We start from the raw sequence: 22,127 nt of genomic DNA, 5'->3' as shown, positions 1-22,127 counted from the left end.
GACCTGGCCAGATCAGAGAGCTGGGCAGTCACCAGCCTCATGAAGTTTCACATGGGCAAATGCCAGATTCTGCACCTGGGAAGGGGCAACCCTGTCTGCACACACAGACTGAGGAATCAGAAGCTGGAGGCCAGCCATGCTGAGAGGGATTTGGGGGTCTTGGACAACAGCAAGTTAACCATGAGCCAGCAGCGTGCCCAGGCAGCCAGGGGGGCCACCCATATCCTGGGGTGCATCAAGCATGGCGTGGGCTGGGGAGAGTGCCAGGATCCTCTTGAGGGTGGCTCCTGTTGCTGGGAATCACACAAAATCACAGAGCAGCAGGTGTTGGAAGGGACCTATGGAGATAATCTAGTCCACCCCCATGCTGAAGTAGAATCACCTAAAGCAGGTTGCATCCAGATGGGTTTTGACTGTCTCCAGAGAAGGAGACTGTACAACCTCTCTGGGCAGCCTGTTCCTGTGTTTCATCACCCTTAGAGTGAAGACATTTTTCCTCATATTGATGGAACTTCCTGTGTACCAGTTTGTCCTATCAACAAGGCACCACTGAGAAGAGTCTGGTCCCATCCTCTTGACACCTGCCCTTCAGATATTTATAAGTGTTGATGAGATCCCCCTCTTAGTCTTCTCCAGACTAAGCAGCCCCAGCTCTCTCAGCCTTTATTCATACCAGAGATGCTCCAGTCCCATCATCATCTTCATAGCCCTCTGAAGTCTGTCACTTAGCTTTCTCTTTCTGGAAACAGGGGAGCCTATAACTGGACACAGAACTCCAGAACGGTCTCACCAGGGCAGCGTAGAGGGAGAGGATAACCTCTCTTGACCTGCTGGCCACACTCTTCTTAATGCACCCCAGGGTACCATTGGCCTTCTTGGCCATGAGGGCACATTGCTGGCTCATGGAGAGCTTGTTGTCCACCAGGACTCTTGGGTCCTTCTCTGCAGAGCTCCTTCCCAGTAGGCCAACCCCTAACCTGTACTGGTGCCTGGGGCTGTTCCTCCCTGGTTGCAGGACCTCACACTTGCCTTGTTGAATTTCATTAGGTTTTTCTCTGCCCAACTCTCCAGTCTGTACAGATCTTGCTGAATGGCAGCGTGGTCTTCTAGTGTGTCAGCCACACCTTCCAGCTTTGTATCCTCAGCAGACTTGCCGAGGGTGCCCTCTGTCCCCTCCTCCAAGTCACTGGTGAATGTGTTGAATAAGATGGGACCAAGCACTGACCCGTGGGGCACACCCCTGGCTACAGGCCTCCAACTAGACTGTGCACCACTTCTCACAGCCCCCTGAGCCCTGGCATTCAGCCAGTTCAGTCCCCCTCACAAAGGGAGGTTTGGGTTGGCCACGGGACTGGTGGGTTTGCTCTCAGCTGGCAACACAGAGAGCCGATAATGAAGAGTTTCAGTAAGATACTTGACTGAGGCCTTTTCTCTTTGTGAGAATGACCCAACAATGCTCCCTGTCATTGATCCAGTCTGCCAGGGGTCAGCCAGTCTTTTTCTTTCCCTTCTAACTTTTTGGTTTCAGCAGGTTGGGGAAAGAATGTGAATAATCCCACGATGGCTCCCTTGTAACTCGGTCAGGAGCGAGAGGAAGATTTATGAAGAACAGACTTCCTTTTCTGCCATCTTTTGTTTTGCCCTCTTGATTTGGGAGGAGTTAAATGGCTGTGAGGATTTGGGAGGGCTGTACTTGCTGAATAGGGAACACAGATCAGAATTTCAGAACTTAAGTGTTCTGGCAAGAAGGGCGAAGCAGGGGTGCAGGGATCCTATTCTGAGGTAAGAAGTGAGATCAAAAGCAAGATTTACAGGTTGAAATAGAGACATTTCAGAGGGAAAAACAGGGCTGGAACTACTAGAGAGCAGAAAATTGGAATACAAAGGAGATTAAATATTAAAAATTAATTTAAAGTTAAAAATAAACATTAGAGAAAACACATTAAGAGAAACAAAGGCAGACTGGAATAAACAAAAGGAAGATCATTATACAGTAAAAAGTCTTGGGCTGTTCTAGCAGAGATCTGACTTACAAAATAAGGAAATTAAATACCTGAAAAAATAGGTATGTGAATTCTGTTAATGGAATCAAATAGAAACTCTGTGATTATGCTCACGTAATTAAGTGTTTTCTGATGAAGCAGGATTGTCCCTGCCCGGAATTGATCTGTGCTTTTGAAAGGTCTGGTATCTGTGGGTCCCATGAGATGTTTTGGTGGTGGGGAGGGGGGGTATGTGTTTGGGTTTTGTAGTGGTTTGTTTGTTTGTTTGCTGCTTGTTTTTAAATGTCCCAATAAATAAATAGTGAGATCCTTCCTCTTTCTGAATATGGTGAGGAACTGAAGCTTGCCAAGCTGAATGATGGGAATTGCCTGAAGAGCTGTTCACCCCCTTTTTCCACTTAGTTCCCATAGTTCTGAATGCCCACCTTGTCTGTGCAAGTAATATGTTACCTGAGGGTGTATTTGTACTCCATTTGTTATGTCAAACAAAGCTTTCTGTGTCTGGGTTTTTTTTTTTTTACCATGGTACATCAGATTTTTAGGTATCACCACAGAGATCTTTTATGCAGCAGCATTTTAAAATTAGAAGTTAGCTTTTGTTCTTGTTAGGTTTTACATGCTTTCTTACATGCCCTTTAGCTGATGTTTTGATATGTAGGATGTTGTAAATCACTTCTCATACCAGTCTTTAGTGAGAAACCTTGCTTGGATGCATGTTTGGGCAATTAATGTTCTGAAAAAAAAAAGCAGTTAGGCAGCTTGATAGTGTGTTTTATCTCTTGCAAAACTGGGGTGGGGAGGAAGGAGTGATCTTAGGAAAGAAGAATTCAATTTTTCATACTTGGCAAGAGAGTTGAGGGATGCTTGTCAGCGTAGTGAAATCTGTTTTCTAGGAGTCAGATGCATAGACATGGAACTCAGGATCTTTCTGTGGTGTCAGGAGATAAGGAGCAGGCTTTCAAAAACTCAGGAATCCACAGGAGAACTGTCTTCTGAGGACTCTGAATGGAATTTCTCTAGGAGTTGTTAGAAGATGAGGAAATAGCAACTGTAGGGGGTTTTGTTGCTTGTCCTTTGTCTGTCAAGACAGATCATTCCTATGCAGACCCAGTACAAATATCCATTATAGTAGCCCTTTGTTTTATTTCTTCAGGTAAAATCTGGTTTTCACTAGCTTTTATGCTTTTTATTTATTTTAATTTTATATAGCAGACTTTCCTTTCCTGAATCCATGCAATAAAGATAAGTCTTCAGAGATAGTTAAGTCTTGTGATAACTGGACCTAGGCTGTTAGCTCAGGTACTATTTCCTCTTGCTGATAAACTTTTCTTAACCACTTTTAGGTAACCCTCAGGTAAACTTTTTGTCTCCATTTGTTTTGCTCAGACGTGGAATATCTGAGGCTCCAGGAGATATGAGTCCTGTGTAAAATGCTATCAAACATTTTTCTTTCTATTGTACAGTGCACACAAGAAATGTACAGTATTGTGATTTAATTGGAATTACTTAGGAAAAACTGCCTAGGTTATTTCTATCTAGTGGCATGGGCAAGTTCTACATCATCCATCCCATGCTGAGAAAAGCCTTACAAGGAACTACCACTATGTTCTTATGCTGCAACAAAACGAGAGCATCATGTAGCAGTAGCTCCTCACTCAGGAGGGAGTTTCTTTACTTGCTTGTGGATTGCATGCAAGGGAGCAAGTTCTGACTGAGGGAAACTGTTCAGAGGAGGGTTTTTAACTCCCCTTGCTGAGAGCCAGATCTGAGCAATGCAGAGCTCCTGGCTTGTCTCTCTCTCTGGAGGCATGAGGTGGAGAGGCAGTGCTCCGCAGTATTCGGTGAGTAACTTGCTTTTATGGTACTGCAGCTGCAGGAAGGCTGAAGTCAGGCATGTGGTCCCACTGATTAAAGTCTGCATACAAATTTTCGTGTAAATATGTGTGTTCTTCATAGGAGAGAAGCGTGTCTACCTGTCGCTGCCCAGACCAGGGGTAAGTTGCTTTGGGGATTGTTGTGTTTATGTTAGATCTGCTCTTCATTCATTGACTTCTTTTCGTGTTACACCTTGATGAGGATGTAGCAGTGTCTTGGTAACATGCATCCTGACTGGATAGCTGACAGTAAAACATTGATGGCAAGTTATTAAATAAATAACAAACATACTTAAAACTAGAGTAACTAGAGTAACTACTTACCTAACACTTCAACTATGTTTTTTGCCATGCTATGTAATAAAAAAATGTATTGTTGCTATTAGAACAGTAAGAAAATGCTGCAACACACTGAAAATAAGTCTTGGTAATCTTATATATATATATATATATATATATAAATGAGATAGATAGATAGATAGATAGATAGATAGATAGATAGATAGATAGATATAGATATGTTTTTTTAAACATTGTTGCCCGATGGGTTCTGGTTTTCTTCTTTGATCTGAAATGTTTTTAATGTAGAGAAAAAAGCTACATCACACGTCCAGGCTTCAGTTTTGAGGTAATCAATATCCTTAGCTGATTATAATGGACATTACATTGTTTCTGAGAGCATCTGTGCATTAGGAAACCTCCTAAATCTTGTTACTGTCATGTAATCAGTCATTTGATCCACTTCCTATATACCGAACCTGTTGATGGGTAATAAGGAGGGGAAGAATGCTCTCACAAGGTACAGTGAGCTGTAGCTTGTTTGTCTCTCCTCAATTTCTTTCCTACAACCTGTCATACAGAGGAATTTAGATGTGAAATGATCCCCTGTCTCCATGTCTCCTGTTCTCCAGCTCTTTCAAACACAAAGTGTTAGTTCTGGCTCTTAATGAAAAGGCAAAGAGGGAAGGTTGTACCTTCTAACTCCAATCTGCAGCTTTAAATAGAATATAATGCGAGGCTGGCTGAGCATGGGTGGATTTTCACAGTTATGGAACTAAATACTGAGGCTGGAGAATAGATTGGTTCAGTGACTTTTGATAGGGGGTTTTGAGCCTCACTGGTTTGACTGAGCTGCCTAACTTCGTGACTTCATCCAAAATTTAAAGAAGAGATGTTTGAAGTCAGATTCCCACTTGTTGATTCTTATGCCTTTTAGAAATACTTTCAGTAACAACTTTGTTGTTGAGGTTTAAAAAGTTCTGCTTTGTTGCTTGAGAGGTTGCTGCTGCCTTTTCAATTTTGCAAGATCCATAGATTTGGGGGAGGTATGATTAATAGACAGCTTGGAAGTAGACAGAAAACCTCGATTACGTCCATAAGACAACAGAGTTTCTACAAGAGTCATTTCTTTGCCTTACTGAGGCACTAACCTTTGGAACTGCCACCCTTCTCGGTGCTGTGACTCTTGGTACTGCCTCTTCTATCCCTGTAGCCAGCACAGAGGTCTGCTGTGCCTGGCTGATGCCCACGCTGTCCCTGCGCAGAAGTCACACTCTTCCTGTTGATTAGATTACAGATGTTGTTACCTCTGATGAGTTGGTACTGTGCTGTTTGTTGGTAATGAGTCCTAGACCATACCACAGTTGAGGGCAGAGCAGTAATGCTGATTCATGCATCTGCTGACTGCACAGGTACATTGTTCTCTGGAGCATTAGGTGTCAAATTCTCTTTTAAAAGCAGAGCAGCCACTTGCCTGATCTTTACCAGTTCTCCCATTTGAATAGTGTGACCGTTCTACCAGAATGGAGAAAAACACCAATCTGACAGACATTCTGAATTTTAGTTATTTGTGGATAGAAAAGCTTTCCCCCACCCCTACCCCGCAGGCATTGTTGAGGTCAATTTGCCCAAGTAGTCTCACTAAGGAATAGCAGCTCTTTTCATATTCTCTGAGGAGGTTCTTAGTCCTGCCCTGCTACCATCAACCTCCTCCAGCAGCTCACACCTCTTCAAGTTACAGCCCAAACTTTGTTCTTCCTGTTCCCCCTCGCTCCGGTACAGTTCCTGAATGTGGGCTGTTAGTTTTTGCTGTCCTTGCACAGTGACAGCACCCAGGAGCTGCTGCTCTCTACACGCAGCTTGACTGGGAACACACGGGTGTGTGTGATGCTGCAGGCAAGCTCTACCTTGTCAGGTGTCCTGCTCACCAGTACCACTGATGATTGGTTACCCTGAGCCAATACTTGGCTTGCAGCCAGACTGGTATTTTGGATCAGCTTGCTATTAGCTCGGTCAGCTTCCAAGCCCCTGGCAGATCAACATCATCTTTGATGGAAAAATCAGAGCAGTAGCACCTAATTAAGACTGTTTATTTCATCCTGAGTATTTAGAGGGTAAGGGGAAGCAATAGTACTAGGTGAGGAAGTGAAGGGTGAGATCTGTAGAAGACACCTTTCCTTTGAAACTTTAGGGTATCTGTAGGCACAAGACCCTGCTTGGACATGCCGTTTCGTGAAGACAGCCAGATCAGAACAAGTTCTCCCAGGCTTTTACTAAGAAGTTTGTCTGAACCTCTGGAACTCTCCTGCAAACTCTACCTCTGAGTATACAGCCACCTCTTACAATTTGTTAGCAAGATTATTACTAATTCCTTTTATTTAAAAAATACTATTTTTTGTTTGAAACAGAAGCATAATGCAAACCTGAAAGCATTAAAGCCGGTCAAACTCGATACGGAGGTAAGATGCCATGGATTTAGTAAAAAAACTTTTCTTTTTTTTTCCCCTTTTGTCTGAAGAATGTATTTAAGTGCCTTAACCACGGTTACTGTTTACAGGAACAGGCAAAAATTGCAAAACTTGGGTTAGAATTGCATCTGCTCACATCCAGTGTGGATTCTGAGACAGAGAAATGGGAAGATCAGGACAACGAGATCGTACAACATGGACAAGGCATGTCAAGCATGGCCTACTCCATGTATTTATTTACCAGGTAACTCCACTGCCTGCAGCCTGTTCTGATGGGAAGAAGGGCATTAACAGTGCATGTAAGAAATAAGATCATTTTAATTTTCAGAGTATACTAATTGGGACCCATTCAGAAAAGACTGATGCTTCTATCAATTCTTGTAAATTTCTAAGCTGATTAATAATAAAACTAGTGCTAGACATGTTTTGTTGCAGAACAGACATTTAAATATGTATGGAAAACATTTTAAAAAGCACATTCATAAGCACTTTTAAAGTTAAGGGAATTAAAGCAGAGGTATATAACTGTAGATTAGAATCACTGATCTTTACTGTAGTGAAAGGTATTCTTCTGAAACTTGCCCATGCAATGATAGCTTTCTTATTTGAAGAATTTAGGACATTTTTAATACAAGTTGACACTTTTCTTACCTAGTTGTCCAGTAATACTTGCTTTGCTGGAGACATGGATTTCTGTCCTTGTCCAGTTGGTAATGGAACCATTTGCTAATTTCCCAATAGTGCTGTAGTCACGGAGGTGTTTATGTAACACTTTGAAATGCAGTTCCTGTAGTAGTTACTGTTGTGCATAGTATGTTTTTGTAAGACTGACATTTTGTAGTTCAGTGGCATGAATGGGTGTGAGAGAGAGATACGCCAGAAGTTGTGCAAGTAGCTGGCAAAATAACCTGCAGCCTGGACGCAGCATATATTCTGTTTTCATTATTTCCCACAGAGGAGAAGGACTTCTGAAAACTACTCAAGATTTATTTCATCAGGCAGAGGTAATGCTTGTTTAACAAAATAGGAATTAGGAACTCTGAGCGAAACACAAACTGGAAACTCAGCTCTTGAGTTCTTACACATCAGTACAGTGTACTCTGACTTGGCACCTGTTGTTTATAAGCAGGGTAGCTCTGGTATATGCTTCCAGAAAGGTAGCATTCAGTGCTCCTGTAGCAGCCTGAGACAGCATTCCTGGAACTGACAGGCTCCAGTTAGGAGTAGGGATGGCAAACTGGCATTAATTAGAGCACAGTGTGTTAGAAGTATTCATTGCATCACGTAGCTCAAGTCTGTACCTTGTTATTTCATAAATCACTTCAAACTGCCTATAAATGTATACAACTACCACAGATATTTCCTGCTTACTTTATAGCACACTATTTATTAAAACCATAAAGAAAAGACTGAGAGTTGGGCTTGTTTGGCCTAGAGAAGATAAGGCCCCAGTGAGACCTTAGAGTGGCCTTCCAGTACCTGTAAGGGCCTAGTTGGAGAGGGGCTGTTTCCAAGGGCAGGGAGTCACAGAACAACAGGTAATGGGTTTAAGCTAAAAGAGGGTAGATGCAGATTAGACACAAGGAAGAAATTCTTCCCTGTGAGGGTGGTGAGACCCTGGCACAGGCTGCTCAGAGAAGCTGTGGCTGCCCCCTCCCTGGCAGTGTTCAAGGCCAGGTTGGATGGGGCTTTGGGCAACCTAGTCTAGGGGAGGGTGTCCCTGCCCATGGCAGGGGGTTGGAACTAGATGGTCTTTGAGGTCCCTTCCAACCAAAATTAGTCTGTGGATCTATGAAGAAGAGCCTCATCTTTCCTTGTGGTTCATGTTGTTGCTTTCTCCCCTTTTCAGATTTTTGCTACAGAGGGCACAAAGCTTGCTTCAGCTCTTCATGCCTTTTCTCATCAGGTGATGTATGACCTCTGTAACGGCCATTCAGCTAATGACACTAATGATAACTGCTTTAAAGCCGGTTGTACCTTCTCCATTAACTTTGTATCAGTCTTTTAACACAGAATGGTTTTGTCTTCCTGAAACATGTTTCAGGTACATGATGATGACAAGCCTTTGCTTCTGTTGGAGGCTGAAAAACTGATCTCTATGTGCAAGCAGCTTCAGATAACAGCTAAAGCTTCTGTTCAGGGTAAAAGTGCTACATTTAGCAAGGTAAGGTGAAAAGTTGTATGTATTCCTGAAAGTAGTATCTATCTAACTTGTTTTGAAATACAGTAACTTCCTAATTTATGGTCCTGGTAAAATATGAAACAGTTCATGACAGTTGAAGTACTTGGATTGGCAGAAGACCGTAAAAATTACCAAGTACAAAATTTTATGTGGTTGTGCGAGTATTTTTCTGCTATGCAATATGTTGTTGTTGCTGTTTCTTACACAGAAGAGGAATTTACTTCAACTACGTTTTAGCTCTTAACTTGTTTGGAGAAGCTTATTTATAGAGGAAGAACAGCAAGAACTGCTCCTCTTGCTGAAAATATTTTGTGTGTTGGGACATCCCCCACTGGTAACTGTAACCCATTTACTGCACTGTCCTGTGTCCAGAAGGGACCATCTTCAGCAGGCATGCTGCTGTGTTCTAGACATCTCCCACCACCCACCCCCAGCAGAGGAGGGCTTCCTGAAGTTTATCCTGACCTCTTAATTCACGGTTGAGGGTTATGCCAGAGGCAAAGTATGTTACCCTGGCAGCCAGCATACATGGAAGCCTGGTGGTGGATAGGTTGGGAGTATTGTTCCACAGGTTTATATGAATGTTTCCATTAGGAAGCACGGATGGCCAAGATAACATTGGTATTGGTGTTTTAAGGAACAGTTCCCTACCTTATCAGCTTCACTTACTTTAACGGTTCTTAAACTGTAATTTTTTTAATCTTTCCTATTACTGGAAATACTGAAATTATCGTTTGGATTTTGGATTTCACTGTTGGTCAAGGAGTTTACAATATGTTTCCTGAGACAATCACTGCTCTTAAAGAAAAAAAAAAGTTGTCAAGGTGTCCACAGGCTTTCCACTACTTAATAATGTTTTCTGTTGCCAAGATCTTTTTTCAAGGAACTTCTGTCAACATCTCCCTCAACTTACCCACCAGACAGAGGTACTGGAATTCTATCATGCTGCAACAGAATTCTCAGCTGAATAATATGAGACAGAGTAATGCTGTATATAACAACACTGTAATCCACTAGAACCTCATTCAGAGACATCAGAACTGTAATTAAGCATACCTCACTAAAAAAGGACTTCAGTGATCAAAATATTAATGAAGGCAACTTGTATTTCCACTGCTGTAATTATTATTGTTATTCTGTTCTTTGATGCTTAACATAAACGTAACAAATTCCGAAGCCCCTACTGCTGATGTACCTGGGTGCTGCTCAGTATATCCTACCCCAGACTGCCCAGAGCATATTCAGGTATTATCTGTATGTCAGTAAATACATGTACAAGCTGACATAAATGTTTCAGCACTGTTACCAGGATAGGCAGATCTGCAAACCTCCATGAGGAATAGAGGTCAGGCTTCTTGAAGAACTTCAGCTATCCCAAGGAGCCATGTGATGAGTGTGAGCATGGCCAGATCCGTGCCCTTGTGTGTTGGGTTTCCAGCGAGCCATGGAAATGAAGGTTCAGTTTTACAGCAGGGACCATGCCCAAAGCCAAACTGAGCACCTCGAGGGTACCTCTTGGTTTGTTTTACCCTCTCTAGTCAAACTAAACAGGAACTCCAGCTTCTTTATACAGTGATGTGTTGCTGTAGTGACAAGAGCCTATCAAATCAGTGGTTCTGGAGGGCTCGGGGTTGCGATCTGCGCCAAGTGTCAGCATACACTGAGATGCTTTCAGGTTTGGCTCACTAGAGTGTAGGGTGCACGGTGCTCTAAATCACTGTCGTGGTTTTGCCCAGTCTTGAGAGCCAAGCACCATGTACCTGTTTGTTCTTCAAGAGGGAGAGGGGGAAGGCAGGACTTGAGGGAGGAAGGGGAAAGGGAAGAAGAAAACCCAAGGAACCAAAACCTCGTGGGTTGGGATAAGGATAGTTTACTGGGATATCAGAAAAATAGATACAATGCCAGGACTTTATAGCAAAATACATGAAACTGGTGATACACAATGCAGTTTCTCACTGAGCTGCACAACTCAGGCTGTGCAGCTCAGAGCCGTCCCAAAACCAGCCCTCCCCCCCATAACCATGTGTCCTGGAGCTGCCTGCTCCTCCCCCCATCAACCCCACTTTTATGCTGAGCATGACATAATTGGCATGGAATACCCCCTTTGGCCAGTTCAGGTCACCTGTCCTGGCTGTGTCTGTGCCCCTTCTCCTTAGCGGGCAACAGGAACAACTGAAAAGTCCTTGATTGCTTGGCAACAACTAGAAACATCTGGGTGTTATCAGCACTGCTGTCATCCTGACTCCCACACAGGGCATTCCACTGGCTTCTAGAAAAGAAATAACTCCATCCTAGCCAAAACCAGGACAAATCATGCTGCCAGGACATAAACCAAAAGGAAAACTACAAAGAATTGCGATGAGTCATTCTTTGATGATAAAAGGTCCTTTCCAAGCCACTAATAGTGTTTATTATTATTAGTTCCTTGTCCTGGGATGGGTGCCGTTCCCTTCAGCTTCCTAGCTCAAGTCTCAGGTTATCAGAAAGGATGCTGTTCCTTTACACATCCTGTATAGAGGAATTAAAAAAAAAAAAGCAGCTAGGCAAAACCTTTTGATTAGAAAGCATTTATGAAAGAAAAATATTACCTATTCAAACTGGAAACAGATTAACATCTCATGCATTAAACAATTCCCTAACAAAAGTAATCAGCGGTCTTGTTCTACTCTAATTGCCTCATTTAGGTTGATGCATGCATCCTGAAAACAAGGAATGTGATGACCCTGTTAGGCCAGCTTCTTCCACTTTGCTACAAGTTGCTGAGAAAGGTGAGTACTGGGTTAATCTGTAGTACTTCAGAGGTTTTTGGGGAGGGCTTTTTTTTCTTTGGGGGTTTTGGTTCCGTTTTAAGAAATCCTTTATCTTTTCTTTTTTTAAATACAGAACAAAGGAGGAAACGGCTGCCTCAAACCCGCTCCGCCGTGGAGGGAAGGCAGAGTATGGACTGGTACAAATGCGCACAGTGCTGAAAGGAGAGCTGAGGAGTTGGGCATCAAGTCTTTAGAAAATCATGTAACAAACATGACCTTTTTAGAGAGCCAGTAATTACAGCACTTAGAAATGCAGAAACTCCCGTCTGAATATAACACTTGCTGAGTCCTCGATACTGCTTTCGTTTGTGGAAAGTCAGACCAGGTTAATCTGAATTAAAACCGTTGGCCTCTGTCACATCTAATAGATGTCCCATTACTTAGCAGTTACAATGCCAACTTGTCTAGTCGTTATGTATTTTTATAATGTGAGAAAGCCTTTCCTGTGCTCGCTGCCGATACCGGCTTTGTAATTAATGCTTAACGAATGTCTTAATGGATGTCTCAACCCAAAGATGCTGCTAATAGACGTTCTGTATCAACACCCTTGTGCCACACACGCTACGTGTAACACTACTGTTCAAGTCTGTACATTCATCTCTGGCCTGTTTCAGTCGATGTCTATTCAGGTTATTTTGAGAAGGCAGAATCAGGAATACAGCCTGAAGGGCTGCGGCCCATAGCACTGAAATGCTTCCTTAGTTACAAGTTACACCTGCAGTGAAGTAGTTCTAGGAAGAAACCCCCTCTTTCAGTAGCTGTGCCACCGAATTCTAATCTTGCTGACACGATTCCTATTCTCAAAAGTGTATTTCTAAGCGATTATGACTCCTGATTCAAACCTTTTCCCTTTCACTGTTGGTATTTTGTAGATGGCAGCTGTTGCTTCCTTTTTTTTTTTCCTCTTTCATTAAAACTTACTGAGCAGAACCTGAATTATGTGTAGAGCCACTCAAGTATTAGGGAGACTTTACGTCACACCATTTAAAACTTAAGAAAACACATACCAGTTATAACAAACTTCTGTATAAAGGGCTTTATTTGACTTCAGGATGCTCTGAAAATGTAACCTGGTGCAAAATATGTATTTTCAGGTTGTTCTGCTCTTTGTATGCAGGCATCCACTACATCTTTATTTGCAATTCACCCCTGTCAAACTCTGAATTCTGTTAGCTTCACTAAGTTAAGTGGTAGCTAAATCACGTGCTGTGCTTGCACTGAGCAGAAGCAAAGCTGCCTTTGGAGCACAAATACTCTCCCACATACCATTCTGTGCCTCTTTTAAAAACCTATAGTGCTAGAGCTGAGAGAAGAGAGAAAGTAAATTGTAATATACAAACCATTTGAACCGTTGGGCTCTTGTACAGAACAAGTGTTTGAGGTTGCACTTGCACCAGCTGGCACTGCACCCTTCCATACCCTGACGGCTGCAGTGCACACAGAAGTGGGAGCTGGCTTAGTATCAACTACAGATGGTACCTGGGTGCAGATGAGACCTGGAGAATGAACTTCACAATGAAGAATTACGACGTTTCAACAAAACTTCGTCGTACTCCTTCTGTGTCAGGAGCCCTTGAGTGATACTCTTGCTTTCTTCAAACTTGGGCAGAACCACCGCGATGTATCCCTCGGTCGATGGCTAAAAGGCAAGACTGAAGTTTAGTAGTGGAATAAAAGTTAGAAAATTAAAAAAAAAAAAAAGAAAAGGCGAAGAAGTTTCTTACTTTTTCTTGCAGAATTGCTGGATTGCTGAGAATGTTTTCATTCACTTCTATCAGGCGCCCTCGTATGCAACTGCAGAAGTGTTCAGCTTTGGTACAAGCGTGGGGCATGTCACAGTAAGAAGAAAAAGGGAAGAACCTTACCTATAAATGGTGTATTCCTCTCCATCTGATGAAGTTATCCTGCACAGAGGGGCAAGCTCTGTTAAAAACTGAGCTCCCTGCAGTTGGGGAAAAAAATTAAACAAATGACCCCATATATATTATATATATGTATATATATATGCACAGCTGATTACACACTTCTGATTACACAGGGCTTTTAGAAGCACTGACATCAGAAACTCAAAATGTTTGTGAGCTTCACAGCAAAGCAAGGCAGCATGATAGTAGCAGGTGCTTGCAAGTGATGTAGCTGTGCTTCCCTACAGCCAGAGATACGATAGGAACATGGTTCTGTGTGCAAACAGATTAGAAGCTTGTAAGAGCTTCCAAATTTAGGCCTAGTTAAATTTCTTGTAGAATAACAGCCTTGCAGTTTGAGCACATAAAAATCAGTGGAGAGGAGACAGAACACCACAGTTAACTGTGACCAGGTCAGATCACTGTATTTGAACACACCCCATCCCACCCATGGAACACACAGAACTAGTGCATCTGCAACCCAGGGCAGTTTGACAAAACCAGTGGTCTCCAAACCCTGGGCAGCTTGGTGGAGACAAATTTTGATCTATGAATACATGTTTAAGTCCCTCTAGCTACTATGAGAAAGCTGACTAAAAGCAACTGTAAGCCTTGGTCTGAGCAACACTGGAAACCACCGCTGCTGTGGGAGCACTGCAAGAGCCCGGCTGGGACAGTCAGAGAAACATCCCAAGTTCTTTGGCTGTGGAGGGGGTGGTGCAAAATAAAACACAGACAACCTGCTGAGTTTCTCTCCCAGAAGAGACAGAGAGAGAGACAGAGGGAGAGGGGGTGTGTGTCTCAGGCACTGAGATGAAAATGAGAACGTATCACAAAGCCATACGCACCCTTTTTGACTTCCCAGAGACCTTATTCTGGAGTCTGCTACAGTTGGCACTGATCTGGTAATTAATGCTTGTAATGGTTTTCCCATTTTGAAGAAGAGGATGGGCTTCTGCCAAGGTGATCACACAGATTCTGCAAGGAGAGATGTAATTCTTACCACTGTAGCTGTGAGCAGCCATGCTCTCGCTGCTCCCAGCAACTCCGCGACCTTCTCTGCCTCTGCTGGAAGGATTTAGAACCAACGCTGCTGCATTTGGGCTCCTAGTCTAAAGATGCTCTTAGGACTGCTGGTGATGTAAAAGCTGTTCTTTACTTCCCTTCTGAGAGCATGGTCTGCCAGCTGGGCTGACAGCTCAGTGTGAGTCACGGAATGGGCACCTACTATAGAGCCCAGGGAGAAATCACGAGCAGATGGGTCTGGGTGACAGCGAGGGGCCAAGTAAGGCAACCCAGAACATGATTTACCTCAGCTAATGAAGGACAACAGAGGCCAAGTGTTGGCTCCTCATTAGAGACAAATTTTAGTTTCCAACTTAGAACACTGTCAGATACAGGATCAAATTGGACTCATCTTTCAAGTGAAAATTGTATTCTGACCTAAAGAAACCCCCAGGGGTTTTGTTTGGAGATACTAGACTGGCCCATCAAAAGCAATACCCTTCTTCATTCAACAGGCTTTTAAATAAGCTTAGAGCTCCCTTAGCTGTTATTGTGCCCCATGTGAGCACACTCAGCTTGTTTGTCTTCCGACAGCTGAAGCAGACCCTCCCTTCAGAGGATCCAGTGAAGCACGGGGTGCTGTTGTAAGAAAACGCGACCCAAGGCCACGCTTTGTGGACCAGCCGAAGGCCCTGGGTGGTAAACAGCTACAGAGATGAATCCTTCCGTGATCAGCAGTTAACCTGCTGCTTGCACTTTGTCTCTCATCACAGGACTGGCAAGCTTGAGCCAAGCCCACTAGGGAGACCAGGCCTATCTTCAGCCCTAGTTTAGATCCAGGCTTAATACACAAACATGGCAAGCCCAGACCTGGCTAATAAATGAGCAGAGACAAAGCTATCTTTCTGTGCAAGAAGCCTTTAAAACCTAGAGTGAGGGCCGGACTAACAGAAGGGTAACTGGAGAGGACACGACGTCTCTGAACCAGCTTTCCCTGCGGGTGCTGCGTCCGTCCCCCTGCACTGCCGCAGGCTCTTGCTGCACAGCTCCCCGCAAGAGGGAGCCCGATTCCGGGGAATGCTTTCCGCAAGCCCCAGCAGCTCAGAGCTTCCTCCCCAGCCTAGGCTCTTTCTAGGGGGAAGGGGATTTGGGGCTGACATGTACCTATCGGAGCTGAGACCTGGTAAAACAAAGCCAAGCGACAGAGAATTCAGCGCTGCTTTAGAAATACTACAGTCCCCCACACAGTACTGACACAACACTGAGCACCTGGCCAAGCTGCTGCAGAAACCAAGGGCCTTGATACCAGAATTCAAAATAGCAAAGTAATTGTTACAGTCATTTGAACTAGTTTTTTATTTTTATTCCTTCCCCCCATGTCAACTGGACTTAAACTGTTGTCAATAGAAAGGTTTTTATATTAGACAACCAAGACTAATAACTACGTATTCAGGGCAAATGCGAGGGTGTTCTTTCTTGCTGCTACTGTCATACCTGTCGCTCCCAGAGGGACTCAGGTTAGAAGGAGAAAATGAACTCCATGAAGCAGCTGGAGGTGCCCCAGTTGGAAAGAGGCGATGGTTCTGCCCTGCACCAACACTGCCTTCCTCTTACCCCAAATTCTTATCAGGAGCGGGCAACCCCTTGGCCACAACAAACAACTCTTCATCTTCCTTCCAAACCTAAGAAACTGGCACTGCCAATTTTTTTCAAGTTTAGCTAAGCTGCCACCAAGCCACCCGACCCTGCAGGCAGGCTGCAGCGGCTGGGCAGGAGCTGGGGTGGGGTACAGGGTCATATTTAGTCCAGATGACTGGGTGTGCAGCTACACCAAACTACAAACACACAGCAGTTTATTTCCTATCTTGCATTCGCTGTCTGTAGCACACAAAAGTACAATTAAAACCAATTAAGCTGTATGTAGAAAGGTCTGTATGCCTGTTCAGACTGAGCTAGCTCGTTCCCCAGAAAGCAGGCTCGGCAGGCTGCCTCTAAACCTCACTGCGGAAACGTGCTATCAAGTGTTGCCCTTCTACTGCGGGCGGTGCTGCAAAGGGCCCTTTCATCAGGGGAGGGTGCTGGGACAGGGGGCAGCACCGCACTCACTAAAGGAGCTTTTTAAAACCCGCTGCCCAGCACACGAGGGGGAAGAGTTTTGGCTCCGTTATTGTTCCTGGAGCGGTAATTACTGAGGGACAAGGGGGTCTCGGATGTGTCACTCCCCCAGAGAAATCCCGTCTGGGCCGGTCCGTCCCGCTCGCCCCGCTCCAGGCGCTTCTGCAGGAGCGGTGCCGGGGGGCGCCGCATCCAGCTGCGAGGGAGCCGCAGCAAGGGCCGTTCAAGCGCCAGGGAAAGGGGCGGCGGGCGGGGTGGAGGCTGCTGGGCCGCGGCCCCTCGGTGCGCCGGCCGCATGGGTCACGGCGGTGGGCGGACGCGGAGGCTCCCTCAGAGCCAGACGCCGGCCGGTCCGGGCTGACCGCCAGCACCTGCCAGCGGCAGAGGGGGGAGGCGGCCCCTCGAGCACCCCTCCCGCGCCCCCCTCCCCAGGCGCGGCACTCACCTGTTGGAGTGCTGGAGCACGCAGAAGTCCTCGCACGGCCGCCCCTTCACGTCTGCAACAGGGCACAAACATCAGGCACCGCCCCGCCGCTGCCGAACCGGCCCCGGCCCCGGCCCGGCGGTACCTGGCTTGTACCAACGCGTGAAGTACCGCTCCGCGCCGCCCGCCGCCGCCGCCATGCCGCCCGCCTCCGCCGCCATGCCGCCCGCCTCAGCTCCGCTCCGCTCACAGGCGCGCCCTGATGACGAGCGGGCGAGCCCGCAGCCGCGGCCCGGCTGTGCCGGGGGGGAGGCGGCCAGAGCTCCGTCCCGCTACCGCGTCACTGCTGCCACGCCCGGGCCCGGCTCGGTCCGAGTGCGCGGGGAAGCGGTCAGGGAATCATTAGGGTTGGAAAAGATCTCCCAGATCATCCAGTCCAAACGTGTCGTGTCCCGTCCCCCCCACCTGTATTACCAACACATGTCCTGAAGTACCTCATCCAACCTTCTTTGAACACCCCAAGGGACAGTGACTCCACCTGGGCAACCCGTTCCAATGCCTGACCGCTCCTTCTGAGAAGCAATTTCCCCTAATTTCTGACCTGAACCGCCCCTGGCACAACTTGCAGCCATTCCCCCTTGTCCTATCACTACTCATCTGCTAGAAGAGGCTGACCCCCAGCTTATAATAACCTCCTTTCAGGTAGTTGTAGAGGGCAGCAATGTGTCCCCTCAGCCTCCTCCAGGCTAAACAGTCCCAGCTCACTCAGCCTCTCCTTGGGCCACTTGTGTTCCAGCCCCCTCACCAGCCTGGATGCCCTTCTCAGGACACACTCCAGGGCCTCAATGTCTTTCTTGGAGTGATGGGCCCAGAACTGAACACAGTATTCAAGGTGCAGCCTCACCAGAGCCGAGTAACAGGGGAAAATCACATCACTGGTTCTGCAGGCTAAGTTCTTCCTGACACAAGCCAGGATGCTGTTGGCCTTCTTGGCCACCTGGGCACACTGCTGGCTCATGTTCAGGCAAGTGTCAACCAACACCCCCAGCTCTTTTTCCTCTGTATAGCTTTTCAGCCACACTGCCCCAAGCCTGTAGCATTGCCTGGGGTGTTGAACTTCATCCCACTGGCCTCTGCCAACCTGTCCAGGTCCCTCCAGCAGATCAACACTTCTCCCCAACTTGGTGTCATCTGCAAACTTACCAAGGGTGCACTCAATTCCCTCATCCCAATCATCAATACAGATACTGAATATGCAATACCACCCCCTTGGGGAACACCACTTGTGACCGGGCCGTGAGGGCAGCTGTAAGCATACGGGAACTCAATTCTCAATTTCCCTGTCTGAGAAAGCGCATGAAAGGTGTAACGGGCCAAACCCACACCTGTGAGGAACACATTCAAAACCCAATGTTTGGTTCAGTGGTTTATTTTCTCTAACACACAGCAACACAGCATTAGGTAACAGCGATCCTTACAGGCACACACACAAAAAGAGTCTTTTAAATAAAAATACATTTCATGAAAACACGTTACTCACTTGTGGCAAACAGACCAACCCAGGTTCTCCACAGAAGAAATTCCACTGTGAATTACATTTTAGGCTTGGCTGTTCTGTAAACAAACACAATTCAGCCGTTTTCCCACCACCCATTGGGCCACAAAGGAGCAGAGGCACCAGGGGCCAGGTTGGTGAGAACTTCCACACCTTCCTTTGGACTCCAACCCACACAGTAACTTCACACCAAACCTCTTCTGTACAAGTATGGGCCAAAGCCATTAGAAAAACCATTAAAATAACTGCAATTCCAGCATTGCTTGCTGGTTCTGTTTTACCTGTGCAGGCACTAAATAAGGCAGGTGTAACAGAAAATCAAGGTCTGTACCATAATTAAGGTAGAGACACACAACACAGACACGCTTCCATTTATCAGCTGGAACAGCCAGGCATGTTATAACCACTGCAAAAAAATATATGCAGGAAAATAAAGGGCTGCTCAGAGGCTCTGCCCCATCAAGTCTGCCAAACCAGGAGTACCTTCACTGCAAGTACACCACAACAGATGCGGGTTCTACTTTATAAGGCTGAGATACAAAAACAAAACCGAACAAAAATAACCCAAACCAAACCCCCACAGCCTGTTGTCATCTTGCTGGTACAAACCCACAGGAGATTTCACTCTATTGTCCCCGCACTGCATAGTTAGGACAGCTGCCGGCTCAGGCTTTGCTCCAGTAAAGACTTAAGAGCCCCAACAGGGGGGAATATGCTTTTGGCTGGCTTACTGAGCCATTCCTGCCCACAGGCTCTAAAGGCAATTCATATTTCACTTTGTCACACCAGCAGCGTGTCTTGATATGCAGATATTATGTCAGTTGATTACATCAAAAAACAGATAAGAACTGACTGAAACTTGAAGATTTACCTATGTGGATTTTTAAAGATCAATGACTAAATTGCAGAGCTAAGAGAAGCCCAGCTGAACCAGCAGCTGTGAAGATTACTTAATATAGGTGCTAAGCGAACAGTTGGACTAGATCTTGAAGGTCTTTTCCAACCTTAACGATTCTATGACTCTCTGAAGGTTGCAGGCCAAAAGAAACCACCAGCAAATTTAAAGACAACTGAGGTGGGTCCCATCCAAGCCTGAAATTCCTCATGACCAAAGAGATGGAGACCACCAGATTCCTATAAGGGCTGAGGGTGGGGACCAGAAGGTCCAAGAGAGATGGGCTAAAGCCCACCAAGTTCAAAACAGCTTAGCAGACTGCTGCCAAGCACAGTGCCTAAGCCTGACAAAACTCACTAGGATGCAACAAGGTTGCTCCTCAGCAGAAGAGAACTGTAATTAGGTTTGGAGTGAAGGGGCAGGGGGGTGTGAAGCCACACTGAAGTTTTTTTGGACCTTGGTTCTGAGGAGCAATGCAGGAACACAAACTGAGGCACCTCAGCTCCAGGGGTGACCAACACCATTACCCCCAGCAAAGGCAAGCCTCATTTAAACTGGACAGAGTCAAGTCAGACCCACACCAAAAGTTGGCATGTTCAACTGCAGCGGAGGGACAGTAGGAAGTGACTTCCAGAGAAAAAACAGCTGCATTTTGAGATATGAAAGGAGGTGAAACTGCCAAGATGGGACATCAGAATGGGAAAAATTCAGTAGTCAAGGCATGAAAAAGTTGGTTTTGACAGGTTGTGTGTGTGTGTCTATGTGGAGGTGGGGATTTTTCTCCTAAAGAAAGCAGCAACATGCACACACTGGCAACTTAAGCTTCCAGTGAGTCCAGAATTCTGGTATTCAATTAAAGAGAAGATGAACATCAGCAGCTGGGATTTAGTGACAATAAAGTCAGGAAACAGTCACAGCACTAGACTAAGGGCAGAAGTGCCATAAGAATTTGGATAATTTGAAAAAACAAATAGAAGTTACTGTTAAGAGAGATTTCAAAGGAACTAAGTTTAAAAGCTTGGAAGATACAGAGGCAAGGTGTCTAAATATATCTACATATAGATATGTATCGATTTTTCACCATACAGCTACTACCAACTCAAGCTTAGGAACATTAGGAAACAAGAGCATGGGATGGATGATCAAGGAGATGCTACTGAAGACACAGCAGATGGCTCTTGTACCGTGACAGGACTCTTCTGCACCCCAAGCTGAAGAACTCCGCTGGCAGACAACATCTCTGCCCTTTGTTCAGAGGTGTGCTGCTAGCAAAAGGCCAGAGGCTTAATCAGAATGTGACAGAGTAAACAAAACACAAAATGTAACAGAGTAAAAGAAACACAAAATGTAAAGTGCCTGACGAAGGGAAGGAACGTACCTACCGATATTTCGACAGTGTTCTTGCTAGAGATGCAAGCCCAGCACCAGAGCAGCTTCCACTGATGAAAGATAAGTCAGGGAGAAGACAAAGTGCTCCCAAGAACAGGCCATTGCTGTCTCCAAACAACTGTTGCCCAAGCATAGAGACAGGTTTATACACACACAGATCTGGGGGAGCTGGTAAGACCCCAGCGCAGGAAGCGTTAGCAGAGCTGAAGGAAGTACACCTTTCTCTAGCCTCTGACTTCAAAGGAGCCAAGGAACAGGATTTCATCACTGTGGGGAGAAGGTCAAATCTCAGTTAACCTAAAGAAAGACTGAAGGAAGAGGAAAAACAGATACTCCGCAAGCTGCAGAAACTCTTGCAAGCCCCATTTCTTAACTGGAAAAGAACCCCAAAACACAAACCTCCCTGTTCACTCTAAACACCCATTTCTGAGGTGACACAGCAGTTCTGGCTTTCATTTTGTAACAGACCAACACAGGCCAGACTGTCTGAACCTGTCAGACATGGTACTATCAAACCCTTTCTCTTTGTTCAAGCTTTTTATTTAGGTAATGATTTGGAGTAGTGAAAAAGCTGAATCAGAGAGACGTTCTAACTGGTTTATTTCTGGGACTTTTAAAGATAGCCACTTACAGTAGTTGCAAGTTCTCCACTGTTCACCTTTCCTGCAATTATCTTGCCATTGCCTTTTTCACCCTTCTTCCTTCTGTTACTCTAAAGGGTGGTTAAAATATTACATGTAAGTAAAACATATAGGTAAAACTTACATATTCACTTGTGATCACCCCTACAAGCTGCTTCCCTGTGCATGATGTCAAAGAAATGCCAGTGTTTTGGATTCCTCAGCTTTAGCTGTTGCAAAGAATGTAACCGTTCTGCAAGCGTACCTTTATGGTGTGCAACCACACCGAACTGGAAGTAGTCAGCTCTCCTACTCTGCTCACTTCCCCAAGTAAACCAGCACTTAGGAAAGCAGTAGTAGTAAACAACTGTTTGTCTCAGCCCGTAGCACTCCTCCCCCTTGGTATCAAGCAGACATACCGTTGCCGTTTCAGGCAGCCTAAGAGGGGAGTCAGCAGCACTACTTTTAAAGTCTCTTTGATGGAGTTCACATATATCACACTGTAAAAGCATGGCTCTAGCTCTAACAGCTGTTATTTTTGCTGCTGTCAGTGAAGTGGAACTCACATCAGAAACGATGAAACGGGTAAAATATTTGGTGCAAG

At 45.4% G+C, this 22,127-nt stretch overlaps 2 protein-coding genes across 2 annotated transcripts in view; one reads left to right on the top strand and one right to left on the bottom strand.

Annotated features, from left to right (window-relative positions):
- Window positions 1-12,090, top strand: part of CTNNAL1 (catenin alpha like 1) — a gene marked incomplete at its 5' end in the record, with an annotated part of 59,876 nt that extends 47,786 nt beyond the window's left edge. The window contains 8 exons of the mRNA XM_084260265.1: window positions 3,960-3,997; window positions 6,565-6,615; window positions 6,714-6,868; window positions 7,580-7,628; window positions 8,474-8,530; window positions 8,669-8,788; window positions 11,491-11,574; window positions 11,690-12,090. Coding sequence (XP_084116391.1) covers window positions 3,960-3,997; window positions 6,565-6,615; window positions 6,714-6,868; window positions 7,580-7,628; window positions 8,474-8,530; window positions 8,669-8,788; window positions 11,491-11,574; window positions 11,690-11,851 — 716 coding nt within the window. The 3' untranslated portion in view covers window positions 11,852-12,090. The remainder of the gene's footprint in view (window positions 1-3,959; window positions 3,998-6,564; window positions 6,616-6,713; window positions 6,869-7,579; window positions 7,629-8,473; window positions 8,531-8,668; window positions 8,789-11,490; window positions 11,575-11,689) is intronic.
- Window positions 10,665-17,264, bottom strand: ABITRAM (actin binding transcription modulator; the record flags this gene model as incomplete). The annotated part of the gene is made up of 7 exons (XM_084260266.1): window positions 10,665-11,314; window positions 13,096-13,255; window positions 13,341-13,410; window positions 13,482-13,558; window positions 14,369-14,498; window positions 17,086-17,137; window positions 17,210-17,264. 6 exons carry the CDS (start codon window positions 17,262-17,264, stop codon window positions 13,127-13,129), a joined length of 513 nt encoding a protein of 170 aa, XP_084116392.1. The 3' UTR covers window positions 10,665-11,314; window positions 13,096-13,126.
- Window positions 17,265-22,127: the final 4,863 nt, after the last annotated feature.

This window comes from Gallinula chloropus (assembly GCF_964237585.1).
Source record: "Gallinula chloropus genome assembly, chromosome: 2".
Classification (NCBI taxonomy): domain Eukaryota; kingdom Metazoa; phylum Chordata; class Aves; order Gruiformes; family Rallidae; genus Gallinula; species Gallinula chloropus.
This window is presented reverse-complemented; position numbering and strand designations above follow the sequence as displayed.